Raw genomic sequence first — 23,387 nt, 5'->3', positions numbered from 1 at the left:
TTATTTAATTATTAATAATTTATTTTGATTTAATTATATTATTTATTATTCAAGAAATTAAACTACAATGACCTCCTAGTTGTTAGGAGATATATACTAAGACACACAAGTCAAAGGATGACACATTTATATATCGATCATTGATCAAAAACATTAGATATAAGAATTTAAACTTGAATATCTTTATTCGTTAACAATGGTTAGCTTTTCTAATTGTATATCTGATATAATTTTTTAATAGAATAAAATGACTGCTAAAGTTGCACAGGCGTTTCAATCTGATACAAAGGGAAGTGAGACGCAGACTCTATCCACCGACTAGGTAAATGAGATTTCTTATGATATATGTTAGTACTGATGGAATCAAAATATTTCCACAATGGTATGATATTGTCCACTTTGGGCCTAAACCCTCATGGCTTTGTTTTTGGGCTGTACCCAAAAGGTCTCATTCCAATGGAGATATTTTCTATCCTTTTAACCCGATGATCTTTTCCATGTACTTTAGATGTGGGACTATGTTTGCACCCTTGCAACCCAACAATCCCCCCCTCAAATAAAGGACCACAGGCCTCCCCCAACGTCGTTTTGATGTCTGAATCCTCAACCCACCAGGACTTTTTGCCCCTTGGTTTACCCGACCTACTAGGACTTCCCACCTAACCGCAGCTAGGACTTTTTGCCCCTCGGTCCACTCGATCTACTAGGATTTCTCACTTAGTCGCAACTCACCAGGACTTTTTGCCCCTTGGTTCACCCGACCTACTAGGACTTCCCACCTAGCCGCAGCTAGGACTTTTTGCCCCTCGGTCCACCCGACCTACTAGGATTTCCCACCTAGTCGCAACTAGGACTTTTTGCCCCTCGGTCCACCCGACCTACTAGGACTTCTCACCTGGTGTCTGGTCCTCTTGATTCAGACACGGGAGCACTCACTTCCTTTGTTTTAAGGTTCAAACCACATGGTTAGATCTGGATCATAACTCATCCGGCGGTTAGTCCGATGAAGAACGGTCTCGCTCTGATACCACTTGTTAGTACCGATGGAATCAAAATATCTCCACAATGGTATGATATTGTCCACTTTGGGCCTAAACTCTCATGGCTTTGTTCTTAGGCTCTACCCAAAAGGCCTCATTCCAATGGAGATACTTTCCATCCTTTTAACCCCATGATCTTTTTCATGTACTTTAGATGTGGGACTATGTTTGCACCCTTGCAATCCAACAATATAGTCGGTGGAAGGAAAAAGACCTCCACCCACTACGATCTTAGGTCCCAAGCGAGAGTCGTATATGATCATGTGATGTCCCTTAGGGTCAGAGATCGTCCCAATAGATCATCTACCTAGAGTAGAAGTCTTAGAACAAGAAAATCAAGTATGCATTGAAGAATCGACTCTCCATATTAGAGTAAAAATTTCAAAAGTCTCGACAAGTTCAAATGAAATACGAATAAATTGAGCGAGAAATAATAAAAATTCATAACTCGAATGAATTAAACGCCATATAATTTTGACTCTCAAAATAAACAATCTAATTTTCACAGAGTGGGGCGACAACTGAATTCTTGCAATAATGGCCGATAGAGGGAAAAAGACTCCTCACCAGACCGTCTTCAACATAATTATGGTGCATTATTGGATTGCCATTGACTTGGTCTGCTCGTCTTTGTTGTTGGCGTGCCATGAACGGCAGGATAAAGCATCGCCATCCCAGCATCACCTTACCTTACCACACAACAAGACCACGTACGATCCGTACTTGGTGATGAATGAACAACAATTTCCACAGAGCGCGCGACAAATGAATTCTTGCAATAACGGCTGATCGAGGGAAATAGACTCTTCGCAAGACAAAGTGTGGAAGAATTTGAAGTAGTATATGGCGGGAACTACGTGGCAAGTGTAGGACTCGATCTAAGCAGAGCCATGTCGATCTGACTCCATGCGAGAAGTACACGAAATGCACGATAAAAACCTCTCCTACTCTCATAGACTGAATTAAAAGAGTGCCCGGGCTCAAGTACACGAGACTATTTTGTAGCATTGTGTTAGCTCAAGACATAGGCCTATTCCTAGGGCGCCAATAAAACTGAAGATCTTAATTTTTTATATTTTAATATTATATATATATATATATATATATATATATATATATATATATATATATATTCATGGATTAGTTTTAAAAAACATCAATTTTAAATTTTAAACTATTCTAATTTTATTTATTATTAATTTATTTTAATTATATATCTTATTTTTTAAAACCTAAACAATTTTTTCTTTTTCACATTAAACTCTCAAAAAGATGTGTCCTCATAGTTGTCGATGATTTCGTACCCTTTTCTTCTCTCATGATATTATCGCATATTTTTTCTCCCTTATTTGGTGATCATCTCCCAATTTATTGTGAAGTTATTTTTTCTCGCGTATTTATTATGATACTAAATAATTATTTACCATATTATCTCCCAACAGGGGCGGAGGCAAGTTTCCACGAGAGGGGGGCCACATTTTAAATATTTAACAATTAATTATTAATTTTAAAATAAATATATTAAAATATTAGTAATTTATTTCAAAAAAATAAAAAGCTGGGGGGGGGGGGGGGGGGCGGTGGCCCCTACCTGCTCCCCTCGTTACTCCGCCCCTGTCTCCCAACTTACTATGAAGTGAGATTTTGATTATACTCAAGGATATTCTTTCTTAGCCTAAGATAGGATATTCATTCAAGTCAACATTAGGAGGTAGTAGAGGAGGAGGCAGAGGAGGAGGAGATGATGGAGGGGCCCTGTTTAATGTAGGTTCATCTCGCATTTTCTTAAAATACCTCAACATTGCTATTTCACCTAAATTATCATTAACATAATATTTTAGAAATATAATACCTAATTTAATGACTATCTTTTCCAATAATTCAGAAATAATAGCAAACAAAATTTCTTAAAAGTCCTTATTTTTTATTTTACTTTACAACTACACATAATAATTTCAAAAAATTATATTTCACAATTAAATACATTAACACTTTCAAAATCGAATTATCCAACTCTAAAAATTTAAAATTACTTTAAAAATATAACTTAACATTTTTAAACATTTTAAACATTAGTGTAGGTCAATTTTTATAATTTAAAAGTCTAAAATTTGAATTTAAAGAACTGAAAATGAACTTAAATTTAAAAATTTCAACTTTAGCCCTTGGTCCTAGTTGAAACAATAATCCATCGATCCCCGGAGCTATTTTCTTCAACACCTATTCAAGAATATAACACAACTCAATTAATCAATCCAAAGTTCAAACTTGTTTACCATAAATGTCCAAAAAATTAGATCAATAATCGAAAAGTGAGTTAGCTAGAGTTCCACTTCTACTCACCGCGCACCACAACATCTAAAATCACACTTTAGATACTGAAATTAAGCCTAAGTTTCCTCAAACCATGATTTTCGACGACAACCCACAGTGATAGCAAGAAATGTGTCACGCAAATCCTGGCGAAGCCAGGTAATACCCTCCTACGTCGTGACCAACTGTAGTTTCTCGATTTACCTTCTCACAGATGGTCATGGGGCCGACCGTGTGGGGCCGCTAAGGTGGTGGATTCCACCTTTAGCAGAAAAAGAAATGTGTCACGCAACTCCAACGAGAGAAGAGGGTTGTTGGGCTTGTTCTAAGTCGTGATATTTCTCCTCACAAAAGTGGTACTAATGGATAGCTTATGTCAAGGACTTTTCAAATATATGATCAATTTTAATTTTTTAATAATGAGCAATGGTGAATCGATCTGTCAAAATGGCGGTGAGGATTTATGACTATTTTAGAGAAGAAACAGGGAGAGAAATGGAATATGAATCAGACATATTTTGATTTTAATTAATATTATTTTTTCAAAAAACTTAGGGGGTGGTTGCACCCCCCCCCCCCCCCCCTAGCCACTGCATCATAATTTTTTACGAGGCTCAAGATGAGGCTTGCACATTATATCTACCTTCTCCTCACTCAACTCTACATATCAACTTTTTAAAAATTCAAATCCCCTAGATCCATCAATGGGATTTCGGTCGAAACTCATTGATGGTCTTAGAGAGCTTTGATTAAACTCATTCCAAGTGTTGCAGGTTTCTAAAGTACTCTGGAGTTTATATGCGTTGAGTGTTATCAGTTTAAAGTCATTAACAATAGTGATCAGAAGATTTTCAAAGTTTTAGATTTTAAGATAATTGATACAATTACATAATTATCATAGAGATGTCAAAATCAGACACGGATATCATAAATACCTTCAATGCACTATCCTCTTCCATTACATGTCAACTTTTCAAAAATATAAATTTTCTATAAGTCCATCAATAAGTTTCAATCAAAACACATTGATGAACCTAGAAATCTCTGATCGGACTCATTTTAAGTGCTACAGGTTTTTGAAATGCTCCGAAATCTATATATGCCCAGAGCTATCAACTTGAAGTCATTAATATCAGTGATCAGAAAGTTTTAAAGTTTCAAACTTTAAGGCAATTGACACCCATAACTTATTTTAAGGATATTAGAATCAACCATAGACACCATAAATACATTCACTAAATTACCTTTTTCCATTACATGTTAATTTTTCAGAAATTTAAATCTCCATCAATCCTATAATTTTTCAAATTGTAGGGATATGCCATGATATAAAATGATAAGGGACAGTTTGATGCAAGAAGCTCCCATCAGTGCGGGTCCCGAGAAGAGTCAAACCATATTAGATCTATTGTATATAATCTTATATTGCATTATTGTAAGTTAGTTTCGCGACTCAAACATGTGACTTCAAGATGATATGGTAACAATTTTATCTTGTATTATCATATAAGATGATAAGAGGATAAAATTGCCTGATCACTCTGTTATGAAAGAATTTTTGTGGAATCCATCATTTTGATAGCTTTAATGCCATCCAAAATGTCAATCTATCCTTGTGTATCTAAAGGTATGAAAGAAAGATTTTTCATGTGAGATCACAAAGATGATTACTTAGATACATTGCCAATTGCCTGGAAACTTGTAGAGTCACTACTCACCTAAGTATCGAACCCTCAACATGAGTTCGAGAGATAGTTAAGCGTTAATTATCAAATAATTAATAGCTAATTACATTAATAAATATATAATTTAATTTGGAAAAAGCTAAGAATTAATTTATTCAATTAATTAAAGCGAGTTTAATTGTAAAAAAATAATTAATTTATACAATCAAAATATATGTATGAGTTTAAATTGAAAATTAATTAAAAGTTACCTAGATCTTTATTTATACTTATAAACGGCTCAATTAATTTTTCAAAAAATTATATATTAATTTCTAATTAAACTATTCATCGAGATGAATTAGAAAATCATTAACCTTTAATTGATTAGATATAATTGATGATTGATAATCATCTCTATGATAAGAGACCTTGCATGGCTGAGACCTTAAAAAGAAAACTAATTGGTACTTTATTTAAAAGTACTCCGAAGTATTTTTGGATAAATAAATATTAAATTTATTTTTATTAAAAATACTATAAATAAATAAGAAGAATAGCCTACACTCCCATATGTTGTCCCTTTAGGGTAAAGAAATCAAATAGCATATTCGGAGATGTCTACTCAACATTCGAAGACATTGAAGATGCCTACCCGACACTCAGAGATGCCGAAGACGCCTACTCGATATCTGGAGATGTACCCGACACTCGGAGATGATGAAAACACCTATCCAACACTCGGAGACGCCAAAGACGCCAACCCGAATATGCCTACTCGACATCCGAATATGTCGAAGACGCCCAACCTATCTTCGTTTACTCGATACCCGAAGACGCCAACCCGAATACGCCTATCCGACACCCAAAAATGTCGAAGAAGCCCAACCTATCTTCGCCTACCCAACATCCGAAGACGCCCAATCTATCTTCGCCTACCCGATACTCGAAGACGTCAAAGACGTCCAACCTATCTTCGCCTACTCGATACTTGAAGATGTCAATCCAAATACGTCTATTTGACATGAAGATTGAAGATGTCGAAAAAATTTAATCTATTTTAACCTATCCTACGTGTATTATTCCTCCTAATGATAAAATTATTATTATTATGTAACCACGTGATCCACTAATTCTACAATATAGAATATTATTTTTATCCTGCGTCGTAATTAACTGTACTTTCTCGATTTACCTCCTCACAGATGGTCGTGGGGCCGATCGAGTGGGGCCGCTAAGGTGACGGATCCCCTTTTTGCAAAATTGAATATTATTTTTACACTATAATAAAATCATATTAAATATCCGAACTCGGGCTTCGCGTTCTCCCTCACCGTGCCTTGCAGTCCACGCTTCTCGACTCTTTCCCCTTCAAATTAATGAACGCCAAGCAATTCCTTATTTGGGGGGTCTCCAGTCACCACGTTCAGCTCACTCTCCACCAGTGAGCATGGCCAAATCTGCCCTCCTCCTCCTCCTCCTCCGCCATGGCGCCGACCTCTTTCGATCCCACCTCTTCGTCAAGATCTCCGTCCTCGCGCTAATCTCTCTCGCCTCCTTCTACCTCGGCAAGCACTGGAACGACGCCTCCCCCCGTGGCCAGCCCGCGTTCTCCTCCCCCTCCGTCTCCCTTTCCCCCAACGTCAACCTCACATTCGACGACGCCTCCTCCCTCCTTTGCGACCCCCTGCCGCAGCCGACGGAAGGCCGAGAGGATGCTAATGACACCACGACGACGGAGTGGAGTTGGACCTGACGTACGGCTGGGGCCAGTGGAATATTCGCTTGCGACGGACGGCCGGGAAAGAGGCCGGCGAGGATTAGGGCGAAGATGGACAAGTTTAAGAGTAACTAGAGTCGCTAAACACCATTAAGTAGAATTAATTAGACGTACGTCGTCCTAACTACTTTGTTAATTTTTAGCATTGCTCGTATTTTTGTTTTCCTTTAATTACTTAAAATGATTTTAGTGTAGCGGATCGAATTTTGAATTTCGCTTTCGGGTTTTCACCTGTTTGTGTCGTCGGACGTATCGTCGATCTACGATCCCATTAAAAATATCACTCTTGAAATACTTGTTGTAAAAAATTAATAAATTAATGCTAGTCAAACCCTAATTGATATTATATTGTGGCCTTAATTCCATCTTATGCATCAGGGCCGTCTCGATCCTTCCAGGGATCCTAATATAATTAATTATTTAATTATTTAAAAAAAATTTGAGGAGTGAAATTACTAATAAAATTTTATATTTAATTTTTGATAATAAAATTTTTAATTAACAAAATTATTAAATTATTTAATCTTTAGATATTATTAAATTATTACGTATTATCCATAGTATTTTATAAACTATTTGTCTATGTATTGAGAAAAAATTTATTTTTTATAAGATTTAATATCTCAAATATTATTTTTATTTTTAATTTTATTATTTTTTAAAAAAATATTTAATTTTGAAAATAAATCTAAACTTTCGGATAACATATTATATTTTAAAAAGTTTTCAAAATTTAAACAGGCTAATTACAAATTTTTTCATTTAAAAATATAACGTGAAATTAAAGATAGCCATTTTTTAATTTATGTAATAAAAAAATCAACAATTAACATACTATTTTACAATGAATTAATGAAGATCCTTTATTTTTTATTCTTATTAAGGAAAAAAATTAGAAAGGGAGATCATCCCTGAGAAGAAAAAAAACATCCTATCACTAAGAAAAGAGAAAAAGAACAAGAGATCAATGAACGAAAGCGAAAAAGAACACAGAAATATTGATGAAAGAGGAAAAAGATACGAGATCATTAATGCGCACGCTTTTAAAAGGTCGATGTAAAAAAATCGATTAAATTTTAAAAAATAAAATATATAATTTAAAAAATCAACAACAAATAAAATTAAAATAATCTAAAATTTAAAATATATAATTTTTTAAATTGTATTCAATGTGCACGTTTTTAAAAGGTCGATGTAAAAAAATCGACTAAATTTTAAAAAATAAAATATATAATTTTAAAAAAATCAACAACAAATAAAATTAAAATAATCTAAAAAATAAAATATATAATTTAAAAAAATCAACAACAAATAAAATTAAAATAATCTAAAATTTAAAATATATAATTTTTTAAATTGTATTGTTGATGACAAATATGAAGCAAAGAAGTGTAAATGTTGGCGATTGCAGCTAAAACTTTGCCACCATATTGATCATTACTGGACAACAATGAAACGAAAGCATAGGTCAAATTCATATTCTTCCTAGAATTGTGTTGCAGCAGCTAGAAAACTAATTTGAAAATTAAAAAGATGAATGCCACTTCATCAGATATGCTACTTTGCACTGTGATAAACAAAATACTTTATATGGAGTCAGTATAAAGTGGCACCTTAACTCTAGCCTTGATTCGAGATGCAACAGTCCCAAACATCATCTAAAGATCAGGGATTGTCATTCCATCCTCAGCAAGAACATCTATGTCGCCTGGATGACCTTCGAGCTGACTTTCACACTCAAAAAGGTTGGGACCGCTTTGTTTGTGTGTTTTCCTCCTCCCATCATTCATCTCTATGATCCTACTGATCTTTTCATTGATGCACAACTCCATCTTCTGTTCAGTGTCAGCATCGCCTAAGGGAAGCCCAAGAAGTGAAGCGCATTCATTTTGGAATTGTGGATCATCAGATGACAAGATCAAGCCAGTAAGTGTTCTTGAAAGATTTGGTACATGCTTGTGAATCTGAAAAAATAAGGAAAAACGAGTAAATGCAGCAGTAAAATCAGACATGCAACACTAAATTCAATTATATTGTTTGCATTGTCTAATTAATATTAGAGAATCCAAGTTCTGACACACCTTGCCAAGTTTAAATAAAACAGCCAGTAATGTTTGCACCATGGATTAAAATACCGTACCGAGCCAATCAAAACGAACGAAACATTTCATTCCATCCGCTGACCAGCACGATCTTACACCAAGCCCCACAGTAGCCGAGAGGCGTCGCGTAACCCCGCGACTGTAGCGGAGGGGTCACACGACCCCCGTGGCAGCTGGGGAGGCATCACGCGACCCAGCGCGCAGTGGAGGCGTCGTGGAGGGGTCGCGCGACCCCTCAGAGGGGTCGCACAGTCGTGGAGGAGTCACACAACCCTGCGTCCGCCATAGAGGGGTTGTATGCCCCCCGCAGCCGCCGCTAAGGGGTCACACGACCCCCACGACCGCGGAGTCCCTCAAGCTCGCGACCGCGCCGCAATCGTGTGACCTTGCTGGCGTCGCAAGTGGGTGTCACGGATCTCGGATGTTTTTTAATTAAAACTTAGGTTGATTAGTTTAATCAACTCCTAGCTATATTAAAACCCTAATAAAATTATCTAATTAATTATATATTTTATTTATTTTAATTCTAAAAAGATATAATAAAATTTTTATTTATTTATCTATTTTCATTTTTTAAAAGATTATTTTTTATATTTTATATTTTTTTAATATTTATACTAAATATTTTATTTTTAATTAATATATTTTATATTTAAAAAATATTGAAAATATATCAGCACGATACGATATGGTACCGAAATCGTATCGTTCCAGTCCAAGATCAAAACCTCAACACAGGTCGAGATTTTGAACCTTGGCTTGCACTAAACAAACATGTAGTAATAGATTCTTATGAATAGCAACACATGCAGTTTGGTTCAGTACAGATTCTGTAAAAAGAAAAAGAAACAGAGAGAGTTGAAACATTAGCTGATAATTATGGCACTAATGTTTCTTTCTCGAAACTTTGAATATGAGCAGTTGTATGGTAGACAAATTCCATCTTAATATAGAAATAGTAGACTAATTAGGAGACTGTTTTAAAGAAAAAGAAAGCAGTTAGAATGATCCTATCCAAATGTAGGCCTGTTGAATATAGTTATTCAAATTACACTTGCACTCCTTATCTAATTGGTTAAATTGGTTTCCAATGGGTACAAAAGTGTGGTGTTGCAAAATCCAGCCATTGCAGCTAAAATCTTGATGATTAGTTTAACAGGAATGTCAAAGCCTCCTCTTTAGAAGAAGATATGCATAGCAGATACCTCAGAAACAAGTCAAGGGAAGCATAAGACTTGCATGAAGGGCATACCTTGTGTGCATGACAGCTGAGGAGTAATCCTGCATATTTGGTCTTCAAGTCGTCCATTGCAATCTTAACTGCTTTCTTGATGAGGTTTTGATAAACTGAAGCACATTGATGGGTTTGCAAGACTGTATTTAAGAGGTTAAAGGAAACATAGTTATAACATTATTAGCGGAATAACATGGAAACAATCTACGACACGACAATGGCAATGGATATTGTTGTCGATGACAATGGATGAAAATGTCAATGTGGCCACATAATGGCATCTCCTCCCATTCGAGTACCACATTCCCATCCCGATCCACAATACTCTGCCTCAATCTGAAACCATAATTTTGCCAATCAACACTTCTCAGTGCATCAAGGGATGACTGAGAAGCTGATAAAGGTGCAAAGTCTTGGAAATACATAACCTACAGAAAAACTTGAATGTTAGAATCCTCAATCTAAACGGAACATAGAAACGCCTATATAATTGCTCTTTCGAGTTTGGCACACAAGTTAAACAGAAGCATAGAAACACCTATATAATTGATGTACCTGCTGTAAACAGAACTAGATCCATAGTTATGACACTCAGTAAGCATCGATAATTTGGAAATCACATGGAGCATAAGCAGCACACGAGCCTCTACTGTGATGGCTAGTTCATCTGGTTATTTTTTATTGGTGTCGAATTTTTATCCCATGTGGCATATTTTTTGTATGCAATATTAGCCTTGTAACCAAAAACAAAAAAAAGTTGATCCATAAGGACACTGAACCTTAAAAATCTTACACTGAGAAATCAGTTATTCTTTTATAAGATGTTTTTAATGTTGTAATAAAAAACGTTGAGAACTCTCACTTCTTCAAAACATTATGTTTACCAAAAACTAAATGTGCTGCACCTTTTGCTTAATCTTTAAAAGTTTCATTGTTACATGCATTTCAGAATCAGTTTATTAACATTAGGTTTCCTATAAAGGCAGGTCTCTGAAAAAATTATCTCAAGTTTCAGTCCATTCACCTAGTACAAACTTGAATATCTTATTATCATTTCCAGGCAATACAATAAGTGAAATGGATCATTGGATGGATGACATGTAGGCAGAGCAATAAAGGGTTGTGAAAAAGAGTTTATTGAGAAATCAACCTAGACCAACATGTTCAGGTAAAAGAGAATTAAAATAGCAGAGAGCAGCTCGACGCACCAATAGTTAGGCAACACCTAGCAGTTCATTAGATGGGCTCGCACTCCATGAGACTAAAAGGCAAGTTACTATAATCGTTTGGGGCATCTAGATCTGCGTTCAAAGGGACAAAATGTTCTCTAACAGACATTCTCTAACTTGCTTCAGTCCATCATATACTTTCAACCCCATTTAACTTCATTTTAGCCAATTAAATAAGTTATTTAGCACCAAGCTCCACTATCAATCTGTTCACCTTGTCCCAAGCTTCATCATCCTGAAACAATTTGGTTGGAATCACTAAGTAACTCAGGCCAACTGACAAACGTCTCACTCGCACCCATCCACTAATTGCTGAAGGAACTCCACTTGATTTGATGCCTACACAACCAAACTCCACTCAACTTGACTTCGTATGACCATGTTCCCTTTTAAGGTCAGAATGAGTTACCGATAGTAGGTACATCAATTGTAATCTGTTGCAAAAAATACCACGAGCGCATCAAATAGGTGTTTATATTTTCTAGCCAACTTTTTCCTAGAGACCGTTTATATTGTGTCTACTTCAAGGGAGGGATCTAATCCATGGAGAAGGGCAGGAAATACATCATATGATCTTCCCTCTCCCTTGCCAAATGCGAAGAAGCAACGAGAAGGTGGGATCGAAGGCAATTGCAGAACCAAAATTTCACCCAAGATTATTTTGCTTAAAACTAGGCAATAATAGGAGGGTAGGGGACATGAATTTAAAATTTTGATCTTACCTTCTCTCAATTTGTGAAATTGGACAATCTAGAGGTATAAAATATTTCAGTCTTCAAATTTTTTACACAGCAGCAGAGAAGCCGAGATCAATGCAAGGAGAATACCAGCCCAAGAATAGACTACTTCCTATATTCCTTGTGATATAAGAGTAGGCATCTTATCCATACTATCTTTCTAGTGAGACTCTCCAAGAGCATCATAATTTGACCAATAAATTTTCTCAGTTGGCATGGATATAGCACACTAGCCAAAGGATAAATCCAAATTTAGAAAACAAAAGCAATAGGATGTAATAGTGGAAATACATTTTCCAATAGCTAAGCCTGACAAAAAAAGGCATGATGTCAGTGGATTTGCAAATGAGGTTATCAGGAAGGTAGTGATATAGTTTCAGAAGGTGGTGGGAAAGAATTAAGAAATATAATGTTTCAAAAAAATATTACATCAATTGAAACATAAGATCATCAAAATACTGGATCATAAAGCCTATAACCGTTTTTGGTGGGTGGAGTACTCAAGAAAAATGAGTATCTCTACAAATTAATTGTATCACATCTAGGGATAAGAATATGCACAAAGCAAAAATAACCAAAAACTTCTAATGGTAAAGAAAAGCCAACTTGATGGGAATAAAAATATGAAACATATTTTATGATAGAGTACATACGAAGGAAAAGAATTAGTGAGATAGCACGAGGTAAGAGTTGTATCTCTAAATTGCTTATGCATACACATAATAACATCATACTGCATGCAATGTTGTCAAGAAGAATAGTGATTCTTGTGTTCATCAACACCATTCTACTGGGAGGTATAGAAGATACGTGTGAATTTAGCGAATAACACCTTGTGGGCAACTAAAACATGAAAAAAATTGATTGTATGCACTTGAGAGTATTATTAATGCATAAAATTTTGATAGAAGAATAAATTTGTATCTCTATGCCATAAAAAAAATTTTGATTACATCAAGAATCTTATATGATTTTTCAACAAGTAGATTCAAGTCATACATATGCAATCATCATCAATAAAGGTAAAAAAAAGTAATAAAATCCACATTACTAAGTATAGGCTAGGACCCGAGATGTTATAGTGAACCAAGTGAACTAGGTTAAAGGGAAAAGAGGCATGTTCACAAGTACTAGAAGAAAAAGAGGTACAGCGATGTTTACTACCCTCACATGCTTCATAATAGAATTTAGTTAGTGAGGGAGGAATAGAAATGAACACTCTAACTTTACGCTAAAAAGGTTGACTAACATGGCAATGTTATGAGGTTATACATGTGGTTATATGAACATTAGAGGAGAGCTATTTGTCTAATTAACAGATTTTATCGTACCATAACCACCAACCATTCTCTTCACCATAAATCCTTAAAAACGCAACTAATGAGATAGAAGATTACACAACAATTTAAATATTTTCTAAGAGTGCTCATGGGAAACTCTGGAAGATATAGAACTTTATCTACAAATAGTGAGGAGGTATGTAAAGAGTCTTTTCCTTTAACAAAACCATCTGAGATTAAACAAAAATAGTAAGGTGGATCAGATATTCTAAGTGTCAGTGAACAAAATAGAGATGGAACAATGGGGGAGGGTTTAGAGAGTAGGTTGCATTGAGGGACGGGTCTCCCAAGCTCTCTGCAGCTTGGTACAGGAGATGGGCACATGGGGTGATTAGGATCTAAGAGAATAGGTTACGACCAGGTTTATCACAAATTGGTCTTATTGAGGGGTTGTCTCACAAAAATAGAAATGGTTGGAAGAGGTACAACGTGTGGGGGCAACAGCCAATGGAAAAGGGGGTTGCACAAGTGGAGGAAAGGACTTTGAACTTATGAGCAGAGGTGAAAGAGGATATGAAGGAGGCTGTGGTTAAGAGACTCGGTAACATGAGGCAGGAAAGGGAGGGGCTAGCATGGATAGGTAACAGGAAGGATAATGCAAGCAGGAAGTTCTTATTTTCTCAACGAGTAGCTTAGGAAAGAGCAGAAAGAACAAAGGTGGCAAGACAAGATGGGATGGATGGGAATGGTTTTATACCAAATAGAAACTTGGATATCTTATTATCACTGTAGATGGGATTAAAATCCATGTATCTATAGAAACTTCTATGCATTTAACATGACTAATTCTATAAACAATTAAGAATAAGGCAAGTATGCTTATTTCTAATAATTTATCTATCTTACATCAGGCCATTAACTTGTAAATTAGGAGCTAGAGAAACGAAGTCTACACTACCTTTCTGGGTGTGCCTAAGAAGATGAAACAGACTTAGTGTGCTAAAATTATATCAGAAAAAGTAACGCATAACCATAGAAATTCTGCACCAACAATCTGATTTACTGATAGATTTGAATTTCATCACTTACAGGTCAGAACTAATCTTAGTTCAAAAGGAAAGAAAAATATGAAATTTTAGGGTAAGCGTAGTATCAAAGGAGAACAATTATTGAAAAGCATTAGGTTTGCAAAAACAAAACAAGTGATAGGCATGAATTTCCCAGGCAAACTAAAAAGAATGCAGCATTTCTAGGTAATCCCATATTTTGAACTTGGAATGTGTAAGAATTACACCAAGTCACATTGGAGTTCCATATGGGAATTGAACTATGTTGTGATTCATGATGAAACAAATAAATAAAAATGAGGAAACAAGTACTTTGAGAAAATAAGACCTGTGTAGCAGAACAGTTCAACCTCCATTGGCAACTATCTGGTGAAACAGAAGCTATCACTATAGCCACTTCGACCATTAGTTTGGAACTTCTAAGTGTGTGGAAGCCACTTCCAAACTTCAACTGTTCTCTAAAGAGTCAGGGACCAATGATATTAATCTGTGAATTTCAATAGCTATAACCCAAGCATATAGAAATTTTTTTTTCCTTAGTTTGATGGCATGTGACAGTTATATTTAACATAGCAAACTATTTATAATCATTTGCATTATAGTGCTTGAGAAACTCAGAAACATGAGAAATTATATATGAAAAGACATATTGGAAGTATTTCATGACTTGATGCTTCAAAGTTAATAACTAAGTTGATCGGACTTTCAAACAACTTTTTGAGCATAAACTTCTTTTATTTCCCTCAAACAAAAGAACCACAAAATATTGAAATTCATGAAGACAAATGAAGATAAAGTAATAAATTATGAAGAGCATGGCTTCAATTGAAATTCGTTGGCACGACCAAAAGGTGTCATTTCAATTGCTGACTAAGTATGATATTATGTTGACATGAGTAAATGTCATCATGTCATCCATATTGACAGGTTAGATAGTATTGCCTCCTTCAGTTGATATCATCAAGACTTGCCCAAGATAGGAAAAAAATTCTCATGACCCATTATTTGATTGTCTGAGTCAAAAGAAAGAGATAACCCCTTTCCAAAAGAGATGGGAGGGAAAGACCAAGTGCACCTACAAGAGCACCAACCACAGCAAAGAGTGATGCCAAAGTCAAATCCAGATGCATCCATCTTCTATACGTGAATCATTGTAGTTCCAATTATCACAATTCAAATCTAACATTTAGTGAGTAAAAATATTTAAGAGGATATGGAGAAATCAATTCCAATAGAAAATGTCTTGATAGCATTGTTAATTTGATTTATAAAAAATTATAGACTTGATCTCACTAGAATGGCAAGTATAATAATCTTTATTTGAGATGTTTAATATTTTTTTGCTATAGAAGCATGGATGGCCAGCTAAAGGGGAGGGGTTAGTAGTCAGCCTAGTTTGATTTTGTGTTTTTCTCCACAAGACAATATTAATTTCGTGGAAACATAAACAAAACACACAAGACAAGAAGCCAAACTGAACTCAGCGGTTTAACATAGTTCGGATTCCTACTCCATGACCTATGACTTGTTAGGCAGGTCACTCACGAAAAGCTTCTATAGTTTTCTGCTTCTTGGTCATCTACTAGTGGTAGAAAAACCTATTAAAATGTAAGGATTAAGAGGATTAGAAAAGGAAAGAAATAGGAAAACTAAGGCTTCCATTAGGTTTGACCAGCTCTAATCCGCCAACCTTCAAAGCCACCCAAAGCCCTCCTTTGCCTTCGAAATCTTGTTCTGTAACTATTTGCCACCCAACAACTAACTTTGTGTCGCCATCAATCAATTAACATGTAGTAACAACTCTTTTCTGCTCTCCACGTGACCATCAGTCGATTAGAAACTTACTGATAGTCACCTAATGTCATCAGTCGACTACCTAGTCAACTTAACTACGAACAGAACTATTCTTCATTGATCTAGTTGACTAGACGACTAATCCTCTAATCAACTAGAATTCTAACACAAATCGACTATTCCAAACCACAAACCTCAGTTTACCGCAACTTCGAGGTTATGATTTACAGTCGACTGATTGTTACACTTTAGTGGACTCCAGCACTAGTGGATGATGTCCATCATCAGTAGACTCATCACCCTTATACTCAAGTTCATTTGGGGTATTGAGTTTTCCGATCACAGTGTCTATCAACAGTCAGTTGTGACCTGACTACAACCTCCTAAGATTAAATCTGTCTAAATTGAGTTCTAATCTTTTCCCTCATGGGTACAAGTCACTCTCCTCTCACCATTCATTAAAGACTTACCTTTACAGCTTGACTTTGCCTCAAAACCCTCTTTATTTAAGCCTCATGTCCTTTAGATGCACCCAAGCTCATGACTCCTCTCCGTACCATCCTTCACACCTTTGCCTTTAAAGTTCTCTTCCTTCGGTCATCCTCCTTACTGCCTCGATGCTCCTCATCTTGCAATCCCTCGGTTGACTCATGCAACCTTCTCCGATCTACAATCTATGGACCTTGAGTCGTCAAGATGCCAATTTGGTCATGCTAGGTCAATGCTCCAGAGTTGTTCGATGTGTGTTCCTACAATCCCTACATACTCAATACACACATCAAATACAATAGATAAAACCTAACTTCAACACTTTGCCAAACATTAAAATCACATTGGACCACTTGGGGCATGATTGCACCAATAATCTTCCTCTTTTTAATATTTAGGAATTCGTTTAAGTTAGGGGAACCAACAACGACAACAAAAAATGTTAACATATATGTCATAAATGCAATATCATGTATCGGGACCTACATCTAGGCTCCCCCTTTGAGCTAGGAATTTTCCAAGTCCACAATTAAAGGAGATCAAGGTTCGAATAACATTTCCTCACATCTCCCTCTAATATCAAATCAGGTTCCTCTTAATCCCAACATAAGAGAACCTTGCAATAAGTGGTTTTCCAATTAAACCTTTTCTCTCTCTCCCTTTGTCATACATCAAAAAGATGCACCAACAATGTCCCAATAGTTGGTTGCATACATCTATAATGACTCTTAGCTTGTATTCGAAATCCCTCACTGGATCTTATGCACAAATACCAAGTTCTAGAGTCATTTCCCTAAAGTGAAACCTCATTTTTAGTCTTTCAACATGTAATAGTCAACTAATCTCAAACATGATCAACACTCATCTCTCAGCCAGAGTATCAATTGACTTCTTGAACTTTTCAAATTAATTGATGACCACCAATACATAGTTCTTGAAACAATGAACTATTGTTTCTGAATAGCTCACCCAAGCCAATTTCTGAAATGCATTAAAAATTCCACAAGCCTCACAAAATTCTCAAATTTTGTGGAGAGGTTTGTTTAATCCATATTTACTTTCAAAAAAATAGATCTTCTCCAAAATTCCTTACTATTCCCAAGTTTGACACAAAATTCAAAGCTAGTTAAATGGTTTAAATGAACCTAAAATCCTAGTTTTGGCTTCCATCCAATGTATCAGCCAAACCCAAACTAAAATACATCATTGCATTAGTTTATTTGGCATCCCATACAATTTAATCATAATTTCATGCCTCACAAACATTTCTCATATTTCTCTTACATGACTCTGCTTTTATTGTAACAATACCTGAGGGTTTAAGTTCTTGTTCATCTCCAAACTCATTGGCATATCCTATGGACCCTTTCTAGTATCCCAAGCATCCCTAACTTGAAATCTAAAAAACATGAGTCCCAACTTGGCTCATGGAGCTCCCCTTAGAGCTTCCACCCTTAGAGAGCTTCCTAAATCTGAATGGCAACATGGGATGCTCCACCCTTGGATTCTTCCCCATTTCATAGTTAAATGATACTCTGTGGTAGGAGAGCTTTTCGGCTCTTGCCTTCCTAACATGAGGTAATAATGATATCCCAAACCCGATCAATCATTCCTAGGCTTTTGCTTTCATAAAGCCATATTTAAATTCCTAGACTCTTGTATAAATTTCTTTAGGGTCTTCTCTAGGTCCATAAGCTTTGCCCTCAATGCTTAATTTTCCAATTCTAGTTTTCAAATTCTAGAATTGTTCTCCTCTTCAGACATTTCTAAACCTATTCTTAGGGCATCTCCAATAGGGGATATTTGAGGGGATATTTAAAGAAATATCCCCATGTATCAAATATCCCCTATTGGAGGGGGATATTTGTGGGGTTGTTAAAGCCCATATATATATTATACATATTAGGGTTAAGGTCCCTGTTATCTATATATATAGTTGTAACTATTGGATTTGATAATAATATACGTTCCTAATTCGTCACATGGTATCAGAGCGGCGGGTTTAGGTTTTCCTTTCCTCTTCCACCGCCACGCATCTTCGCGTGCGTCCTGTTCGCAGCATCCTCCAGCGCGCGTCTTCCAGCATCGCGCGTCTCCCTGCATCGCTCGCGTCTCGCCGCCAATCCTCCTCCGCTGCCGTCCGTTCCAGCGCTGCTGCCGTCCGTTCCAGCGAGCCGTCTTTCTCTGAGTTCGGCCGTGATCTCCTCTGCAGCGCTGAGGGAGAAGGAAGCCGGTTCTGCCGTCGTCGTCGTTTTTCTCTCCCAAATCACGCCGCGAGCCGTCTTTCTCTCCACGCGCGCAAGTGATTCTGCGCGCCGCCTACTCCCCGATCGCGACTGGAAAGAGCCAACTAGCCGCTGCTGCCGGTTATCTTCTTCCCGATCGGTCTTCGCGTGGAAATCGCGACTCCTCTGTTCTGCTCCGCTCAGCCGTGTAGAGGGGAGCCATCTTCCTTCTTGCCATCTTCCTTCTTCCTCAAGGTGTTCTGCCGGCGCATCCTCTCCGCCCGACTGCAAGCCACGCGCATCGCGCGAGAAGGGCTGTGAGTGTTTTCCATCTTCTTCGCTGCCCTGTTCATCTCCTCACGGCGCCGAGCTCTGCCTGTCTTCTTCCCAACCGTGTGGCGGCGTCATTCCGGCGAGGAAACCAGCAGCCTGCCTCTTCTTCCAGTCAACAGCAGCAACAACAGCCGGCTATTTGGTTTCCCTTGCCGCCGCTGTTCATTGCCGGAGTAGAGGAAAAGCCACAGCCGGCTATTTGGCTTCCTCATTTTCTGAACCTTAACAGTAATCGACGATCTAGCCTTCCACCTTGGACTGACCGATCAGGGAAACTTCTGCCAGGTTCTTCCTATTATTTTGGTAATAATCACGAGCATTTTTCAAGATGTCTTCAATAAATGTAAATGCAATTATTATTAATATCACCTTAGATGGTCAGAATTATCCAGAGTGGGCTTTCTGTGTAGAGACTGCATTAAGGGGTTATGGTTTACTTTTTCATTTAAATGAATCTCCACCTGTGCTTAAGAATGATGGTAGTAATGCTGCTGCAATAACAGAATGGCATATTAATGATGGAAAAGTGATGGCTGCCATGGTCAATAGTACTAAACAATCCATGATTATGAGTCTTTCTAAGTTCAAAACAGCTAAGGACATATGGAACAACTTGAAGAAGCGCTATGTTCAGGATAGTGGTGCTCTTTTACATAATCTCATGCAGCAAACTCATGAAATTATGCAGAATGATATGTCCATTGATGAGTACTACTCTGCTTTTGATCGTTTGATGGGATCACTGATTTCCATGATACCAGAATGTACAACTGTTCCTTGTCCAACACACAAGTTTATTGAAAAGTTTTTCACTTACAGATTTGTTATGGGAGTTCGGGCTGAATATGATTCTCTTCGTACACGATTACTTCACAATTCGTCTGATCTCACTATGGCACAGGCATTGTCTGATTTACTTGCAGAAGAAACACGTCTCAAGTCTATGTCTTCTTCTGCATTTGTCTCTCATAGTGTGTTGGCAGCTTCTCAGAGGATCAGTGCACCGAAAAGCTCCCCTTCAGAGCCCTGTAAGCATTGTGGCAAGACTGGTCATCTTCCAGAGAATTGTTTTTCTATTCATCCAGAGAAGTTGGCTGACTATCGTGCACGTCGTGCTGCCCGTGGAGTTGCCCGTGGTGCTCGTGGTCGTGGTACTAGTTCCACTCCTGGAGGTTCAGTGTCTATTGCTGCTGCTTCACCTGTTACTGCTCCTTCGTCGTCTTGGGTACTTGATTCAGGGGCTTCTTTTCATGTGACATCTGATCAGTCCCAGTTGGTCGCTTGCAAGCCGGTCACTGATGGAGCTTCTATTCGGACAGCTGATGGTACATCTTGTCATATCACTCATCAGGGTTCACTTTGCAATCCTTATTTTTCTGTACCTAATGTTTCTTTTGCACCTCAGTTATCCATGAATCTTCTTTCGGTTGGTCAAGTTACCGACCAAAATTGTTTTGTTGGATTTGATGATTCATCTTGTTTTATTCAGGACCGTCGAAGCGGGAAAGTGATTGGGACTGGCCATCGCCGTAAAGGTGTTCCTAGCCTTTACATCCTGGATACTTTGCGTCTTCCTTCTTCCATTGAAACTTCTGCTCGTGTGTCATCCGCTACATCGGGTTCTGTTTGTTCTTCCTTCGCCCAGTGGCATCATCGTCTTGGTCATCTTTGTGGGTCTCGACTGTCCACATTAATAAATAAAGGTTGTTTAGGTCATACAACTATTGAGTCTGATTTTCATTGTAAGGGTTGCAAACTTGGAAAACAAATACAACTACCATATTCATCTAGTATTTCTCATTCTGCTAGACATTTTGATCTTATTCATTCTGATGTATGGGGTCCTGCACCTTTTCCTTCAAAAGGTGGTCACAAATATTATGTCATTTTTATTGATGATCATTCTCGATATACATGGGTTTATTTTATGAAACATCGCTCTCAGTTGTGTTCTATTTATCAGTCTTTTGTCCGCATGGTTCACACACAATTTTCTACTCCTATTAGAGTTTTTCGTTCTGACTCTGGGGGAGAGTATTTGTCTGATGTTTTTCGCCAATTTTTGTCATCTGAGGGTACTCTTGCTCAACTCTCTTGTCCTGGTGCTCATGCTCAGAATGGTGTTGCTGAACGCAAACATCGTCATATTATAGAGACTGCCCGCACACTTTTGATTTCATCTTTTGTGCCTTCTCATTTTTGGGGTGAAGCTGTTTCTACTGCTGTCTATCTCATAAATAGACAACCCTCATCCAAACTGTCTGGCAAATGTCCCGGCGAAGTTCTTTTTGGTACTTCTCCCAGTTATGATCATCTCCGAGTTTTTGGATGTACTTGTTATGTTTTGCTTGCACCTCGTGAGCGAACTAAGTTGACTGCACAATCTGTTGAGTGTGTTTTTCTAGGATATAGTCCTGAACATAAAGGTTATCGGTGTTATGATCCTTCTTCTCGTCGCATACGTATCTCTCGTGATGTGACCTTTGTTGAGGATCGCCCTTTCTTTTATAACCCCTCTACTCAGCCCTCATATTCTCCCACAGAATCTACATCATTCCTGTGTTTACCTCCTATCTCATCCTCTGATGATGTCACTACTCCTCATCATATTACCCCCATTCATGCTCCTTCTATTTCCATCACGCCACCTTCACAGGGGACTACACCTCCTCCTGTACCACTTCCATTTCATCCTAAACCACCTATCACACATGTATTCCATCGTCGTCCCACAAATCTCACAGTGTCTCCATCTAGTTCTACCACCACGGCCAGTCCTGATTCACCTGCTGTTGATGTTTCTAATAATATTGATGAGTCTCATACTGCTCCTGATGAGTTACAGGTTGGTCCAAGATATAATTTAAGAGATCGTGCTACTATTGGTCCCGCTGCCAAGTATGGTTTTACATGTGTGAGTGTCGAGCCATCAACTTACCAAGAAGCTTCTATTATTCCGGAATGGCAACTTGCTATGTCTGAGGAGCTTGCTGCTCTTGATCGTACAGGCACTTGGGATATTGTTCCACTACCATCACATGCAGTGCCAATTACATCTAAATGGGTATTCAAAATTAAGACCAAGTCTGATGGTTCTATCGAGAGATACAAAGCTCGTCTTGTTGCTAGAGGTTTTCAGCAAACTCAAGGACGAGATTATGATGAGACATTTGCACCAGTTGCTCATATGACTACCGTTCGTACTCTTATTGCTGTGGCCGCTACTTCTTCTTGGACCATCTCTCAAATGGATGTTAAGAATGCTTTTCTTCATGGTGATTTGCATGAAGAAGTTTATATGCAACCACCCCCAGGTGTTGATGCTCCTCCTGGTCATGTTTGTCGCCTTCGTCGTGCTCTATATGGTCTTAAACAGGCTCCTCGTGCTTGGTTTGAGCGCTTTGTATCTGTGATACAAGCTGCTGGATTTTTACCTAGTGATCATGACCCTGCTCTATTTATTCATCTCTCTCCACATGGACGCACTTTGCTTCTTCTATATGTTGATGATATGTTGATTACGGGAGACGATGTGGAACACATTTCTTGTGTGAAGAAGCAACTTAGTGAGCAATTTCAAATGTCTGATTTGGGTTCACTCAGTTATTTCTTAGGGATTGAGGTATTACATTCGGCAGATGGCTACTACCTTTCTCAGTCCAAATACATACAAGACCTTATTCATAGTTCTGGCATTACAGACAGTCGAACCGCTGCGACACCTATGGATCTTCATTTACAACTTCGTTCTACTGATGGTACACCTCTTGAGGATCCGTCTCGATATCGGCGTATTGTAGGCAGCCTTGTCTATCTCACTGTTACCAGACCTGATATTTCTCATGCAGTTCATATTCTGAGTCAGTTTGTGAGTGCTCCTACTTCCATTCATTTTGGACATTTGCTTCGTGTACTACGCTACTTAAGGGGGACATCTTCTCAGTGTTTGTTCTATGCTCGTGATAGTCCACTTCAGCTTCATGCTTACTCAGACTCCACCTGGGCAAGTGACCCAACAGATCGTCGTTCTGTCACAGGTTATTGCATTTTTCTTGGTTCTTCTCCTCTTGCATGGAAGTCCAAAAAGCAGGTGGCTGTAT

General features: G+C 37.6%; 2 protein-coding genes across 2 annotated transcripts in view; one reads left to right on the top strand and one right to left on the bottom strand.

The window, feature by feature from the left end:
- Positions 1–8,120: 8,120 nt before the first annotated feature.
- Positions 8,121–23,387, bottom strand: part of LOC141835684 (NADPH-dependent aldo-keto reductase, chloroplastic-like) — a 40,359-nt gene continuing 25,092 nt past the window's right edge. Inside the window, exons 15-18 of the mRNA XM_074723054.1 lie at positions 14,775–14,904; positions 10,365–10,561; positions 10,152–10,275; positions 8,121–8,761 (exon numbers count right to left, since the gene is read on the bottom strand). Coding sequence (XP_074579155.1) covers positions 8,456–8,761; positions 10,152–10,275; positions 10,365–10,561; positions 14,775–14,904 — 757 coding nt within the window. The 3' untranslated portion in view covers positions 8,121–8,455. The remainder of the gene's footprint in view (positions 8,762–10,151; positions 10,276–10,364; positions 10,562–14,774; positions 14,905–23,387) is intronic.
- Positions 19,949–20,930, top strand: LOC141835999 (uncharacterized). Its single transcript, XM_074723415.1, has 2 exons — positions 19,949–20,612; positions 20,777–20,930. The coding sequence occupies exons 1-2, from the start codon at positions 19,949–19,951 to the stop codon at positions 20,818–20,820; spliced, it is 708 nt and encodes a 235-aa protein (XP_074579516.1). The 3' UTR covers positions 20,821–20,930.

Source organism: Curcuma longa, chromosome 10 (assembly GCF_044706935.1).
Source record: "Curcuma longa cultivar G26 ecotype Majalengka, Jawa Barat chromosome 10, ITB_CL_G26_1.1, whole genome shotgun sequence".
NCBI classification, from domain to species: domain Eukaryota; kingdom Viridiplantae; phylum Streptophyta; class Magnoliopsida; order Zingiberales; family Zingiberaceae; genus Curcuma; species Curcuma longa.
This window is presented reverse-complemented; position numbering and strand designations above follow the sequence as displayed.